General features: G+C 44.1%; 1 protein-coding gene across 1 annotated transcript in view; it reads left to right on the forward strand.

Annotated features, from left to right (window-relative positions):
* The window catches only part of LOC105893007 (transmembrane protein FAM155A), a 109,716-nt gene extending 106,870 nt beyond the window's left edge, over positions 1-2,846 (forward strand). Inside the window, exons 2-3 of the mRNA XM_012819348.3 lie at positions 275-446; positions 1,889-2,846. Of these exons, the coding sequence (XP_012674802.1) occupies positions 275-446; positions 1,889-2,187 (471 nt within the window). The 3' untranslated portion in view covers positions 2,188-2,846. The remainder of the gene's footprint in view (positions 1-274; positions 447-1,888) is intronic.
* The last annotated feature ends 2,570 nt before the right edge of the window (positions 2,847-5,416 follow it).

Genomic DNA, 5,416 nt, shown 5'->3' on the forward strand with positions numbered 1-5,416 from the left:
GTGTGTGTGTGTGTGTACGTGCGGATGTGTGTTTACGCATGAGAGGAAGAGGGAGGATGCTGGGTTGCCAGGATGCGTGGGTGTTGGGGGGATTAGCTGATGAGCGTTTCCACGGCACCAGTGATGTAATCAATGGGAATGGAAATCCAGCTTTTCAGGCATTAACCCTCTCGCTCTCTCTTTCTCTCTTTCTCTCTCTCTCTCTCTCTCTCTCTTTCCCTCCTCTCAATCCACCCTCCTCTCTCTACCTCTCTCTCTCTCTGTGTTTCTGCAGACTGTCTACAAACCCTGGCTGTGCTCCCAGTACTTCCAGACGACACAGATGCACTGCAGCAACAAGATCCCCTGCAGGCAATACTGCCTGGAGGTGCAGCAGAGATGTCCGTTCATATTGCCAGACAACGATGATCTCATTCACGGAGGGAGTCCTAGTTTCAGATGCCCAGGTGAACAGAATGCCCTTGGGCTTGCAAGCCTCACTACCTCTCTCTTTCTCTTTCATTCCCTGTCCCTGACTTGTTCTGGCACCTCTGAGAAGTCAGTGCTGTACTGAGGCTCATGTATTGAGCTGCTGTGGCTGTACCATGGTGTGACCTCTGCTGCCACCTTGTGGGCATGGGTGGTATTGGTGATTTGACATTTGCATGCCTCCTGCGCCTGTCCCGAATACTTCCCCTCATGGCGATGGTGTCTTGGGACGTATAGTTCAGCCGGGGTTTCTTATGATGTGTCAGGGGCAAGTGAGAGGGCCATGACCTTTCATAATCCCTATGGCTTTATGATGAGCCGCTCACAGTGCATTGAGCTGCCCTCGCCGTGCTTCCATGGAAGGCATGCCCCCCTGAAGGAGCCTACGTTGACAGAGACCAAAACTGCTGCCGGACCGGGATCATGTTTTGTGCTGAACCGCTTAAACATTGACTGCACTGTCAGCCTGCAATTACCCAGAGGCTCTAATCTCTTTAACGTCCGGCGAGCTGTCAACAGAACCGATTTTCTTTTAACAGCACACTTGGAAGTACACTGTAGCCTCAACCACTACACCAACCATAACATTCGGTGCCTTCAGCAAAAGTATTTACTACCCAAGAGAGAGGACACACTGGTATAACACTCTTTAGGAGAAGCAGAATTTTTGCAAAGCTTGAAGGCTTGGAGAAGCGGTAGCATAAGGAGCAGTGGCTGGAGCCATATATATTTTTACGTGTATGGTTCTGGTGGCTGGAAAATTAAGGCCTAGAATGTAATTCTAAAACCTTGAATTTTGCTGCACTAAATCTTTGATGCTGTATCATACCATGTAAATGCTCACGACATGGTTGAAAGTGTAGAAACATCTTAAAGTTTGGTGCATTTGGCTTTTTTAGTCTTGGTCTAGTCTAAGACTATCATGCGCAATGCAAAGTGCTGGCTGAAGTGGTGTTCACCAAGTTCACCAATAAAGCACACTGGGTGATCATTGAATTTTTAAGTGGCCCATGATTATCTGGCAGTCCAATGAACAAGAGTGAATGCCAGGGGAGGGTTGTTCTTGAGCCACTTTTCATAGTTCAAGAGGAGCCTCCATGTATGCTACAAATGTGTGTTGACAGTGGGAATGGCCCTTGCCTACTGAAGAAATGACTATGCTCTTCTTCTCAAAGTAAGATCCTGACAGAAATAGCCTCTACCTATGAAGAGTCAGACATCAATCTGTATGGTTTTGGACTGAGATGTTGGTTTTGGACTGAGAAGTGTTTATCCACATGCTTTTTTTTTTGCTGTACTTGTAGAAAAGATATTGTAGTGTATTGATAGTCTTTCTTGCTAATTTGTGTGTTTCTCTTTGTCCCTCTGCTCATCTCTCTCTCTCTCTCTCTCTCTCTCTATGCGGCTCGTCACCTGCCAGGGCTGTCAGAGAACCAGCAGACCCAGTCCAAGACAGAGTGCTGCGACGTACGATGGGTCATCCGCTCGGACAACAACTCCGAAGGGACGTTGAAAAGAAGCCACCCGTCTTGTCAGCACAGGACCTCGCTGAGCTCCTCGGCTGCCTCTAGACTGTGCAACAGCAAGCTCAAACTTTGTCTGCTGGTCCTGGTCCTTCTCCATACGGTCGCCACTCTCACCGCATCCCACAATGCCACTGGGCTGAGCCTCCCGACGATCTCGCATCTAGACGAGAACTCGAACACGAATGAGGAATGACGTCGCCTCACGACTAAAGAACTCATATCGTCATCATTGGCATTGTGGCAGCGCTTGTCGTGGGCTAGTGTGTCATGCACCCGCAATGCTTTCTGGGACATGTAGTGCAGGGGTGACAGAGGATGACATGCAAACAGTCAAACAAGCAAACAAAACAAACAGACCCTTAAATAAGACAAAAAAAACTTGGACACGGACAAACACTTAAAAAAATGATAAGAGCAAGGGACAACACCGCAGCCTGGAAGAAAAAAGGCCACTCTAGAGCTGAGTTCTCTCACACACCTTCTTTCTTTTTGTTGTTTTTGTCTTTTCTATGAACACTGTGTCGGTACAATTTAGATTTTGGTTGCAGTAGACAGGAGAAAAGCATTTATTTGGTTTCTTTTTTTGTCTCTGCACAAAAAGGGAGACTTGGGACACCTAACAGGAACTAGAACTGAATGTGTGCATATTTGTGTGTGTGTGTGTGTGTGTGTGTGTGTGTGTGTGTGTGTGTGTGTGTGTGTGTGTTCAGGTGCCCACAAAGTTCCTTTTTGTTTGCATTCCTTATCATAAATCAGAATTGTCAAACATGGCTGGTCTGTCATTACCGGATATGATGTCATATATATATATATATATATTCCCAATATATATATATATATATATATATATATATATATATTCCCAAATCTCAAAGCCACTTAAGGAAGGAAAAAAAAAAACATTCAAGATTTTCTTTCTAATCTGAACCAACAACAAGCTTATCAAACTTTGGAGCCTCGCAATGGATGCATGTGTGAACAAATATGTGTCATTGTGATGTCACTTCCTGCTCTGCAACATCAAGCATCAGGAAGCTGAAATAAGCAAGGCAGTCAGAACCTCCATACATCTGTTTTAGCCCTTTAGAAGCATTCTTAAAGATAAAAAATATATATATGTATTCTCTCTTCTATAGTTGCATGTTATTATGTCAATGTTTAGAAAAAACATGGCCTTGATTCTTTTGATAATCCCTATGGTAATCATAGATGGCAGTCGTGAAGCCGTCCGCTGGAACTGAAACAATGGAACTTTCCAGAGGCAGTAAAGCTTGTCAATTCTGTGTAAAGTCTGAGGTCAACGCTTAATGCCCCTTTGAGACATGACAGAACAGCACCACGCTCTTTCCCCCCTTCATCTCGTACATGGCATCGCGTAAAGGGCTTATTGATCATTTACACAGTCACACGCTCACAAACACACATCCCACAGTTAGTGTAGATGCATATTGTTGTTCAGTTGGGTTGTTCATATATGTATATGTAAATATATAGATATCTCAGATGACACTTTGTGCTTTAGGGTGTCATGGAGAACAGGCCCAATCATTTAGCGCTGTGTGAGGAGGGACCCAGGGTCCAGAGATGTGTTAGCTGTTAGCACATTAGCCATAGTGCTAACTCGAAGGATTAGCTGGGAAAAGATGCTTAAGGGCTGATCTTTTAACTTTCATTTGATCCTACCTTTGCTTTTCCTTTTTCCTTTTCTGTTTTTGTTTTCCTCTACGGGTGAGCTCCACCAAGGGGCGACAAAACATGGGCATATGTAGGAGGACAGAGAACGGCTTTCCTTGCAGACGAGAGAGGGGGGAAAAAAGCATGGAGCAAAGTGTCTCGTCAGGAGCTACTGCATTCCAGGGGTGTCCCCCATGGCTGTGCAGATTTCTTAAAGCAGGGCAGCTCCATGCCAAACTAGTGTTTCAAACCAGCAGCAGGCAGAGGAGCGAGATACTTCTGTCTCTCAGTGCGGAAGGGGTTTTGCTCTGAAATAACACTCAGACAAAACAGAGACATTCCTTTGGTGAACGTACTACTATACTGGAAACCGACACAAGCTTTTCAAAGGACTTCTCTGTCAGACAATGCATCAAAACTCTCAACATTTTTATAGCCTGAGGTAAAATGATGGTCTCTCTGGTTTTAGACTGCAGTATAACTAGCTGAATGCACCTGTACTTTTGCTATGGATGGGTTCTGAATACATTATGTTACATGTATGTATCACTTCCCATGGGATTTCCAATGTATGGGCATCATTGTGATTTTATTTATTTTATTTTGTTTCACATTTTTATTTGTAAGGACCACATTTACATATGGCTGTGTTTATATATGGCTGTCTATGCTTTATCCCATGTCCTTTTTCAGCAGCTTCTGCTCACATGCTAACTCCTGCTCACTATTCCAGTGTGTCTTAAGTCTGTCATCTACCTCCTTGTTGCCATTTGCCCAGCCATCACAGGTCTACACTGGTCGCCGAAAACCACTGTCCACAAGCCTAGTGGACCAAACACACCATCGGGGTGGTCATCACGCCCATTCATACTGTGTTCTTGAGGAGCCTCTGAGTGGCTTGGTTTAACCCATGATCAGAGAAAGCAAGCAAGGTGATCGGTGTAATGCCAAATGCATTAGCTTTCACTATGAGAACAAGAAGGCATTTGTATTAATAGCTCCAGAGATTAGCAAACAAACAGGCCACAGAGAAGAGTTGAGGTTTATTCATTAAAAGCCCACTGCACTGAAATGTACCTTTAGTACAACCGAATCCAAACCCTGTAGCCGAGAAAGCTTGGGACAAATGGAAACAAGAGACAGAAGGTTGTCTGTTTTACAAAAATCATATATCCAACTTCAATTAGGTTATCTTTTGTCCAAGTTCATCTTAATCAAGACAACACAAGAAGCACACCTACATTGATGATCCTACCTCTTATCGTCTTATAGTTGTTCTTAGGGTATGCCAGCATCATCAAACCTAATGAGAAGACAAGGAGCTTCACGTGTTCAATGTGGGCAGATAGGAAAATAGACCCGAAATCATGAACATACACTTAAGACACATGATTAAACAAGATTGTATTTACAGTCAGATTGTATTTGAGAGGGATTGTACTAAAGATATGCAGTAAGTAGGAGTGCAAGGTAAGTGTAAGTCTTTTGTGGATTTACAAGAGCGCCTCATTTAGGCAGGCTCATATTAAGAGCCAACCCTGCCAGTACAAGTGCGCTGTTGAACCCCACTTCCTCCAAACACTCACACCCAAACTCCACACACACATAAGAAACATCCACTCATTACTTTACTTGAGGGATTGAAGAGGAGGGGATTGTGGGACAGGGCTGTAGATTCGGCTGGTTGCTGGTCATAACTTGATAAACAAAATCCTTTCAGCACAAACAGTTCAGTAAATAACATAATC

Source organism: Clupea harengus, chromosome 2 (genome assembly GCF_900700415.2).
Source record: "Clupea harengus chromosome 2, Ch_v2.0.2, whole genome shotgun sequence".
NCBI lineage: Eukaryota > Metazoa > Chordata > Actinopteri > Clupeiformes > Clupeidae > Clupea > Clupea harengus.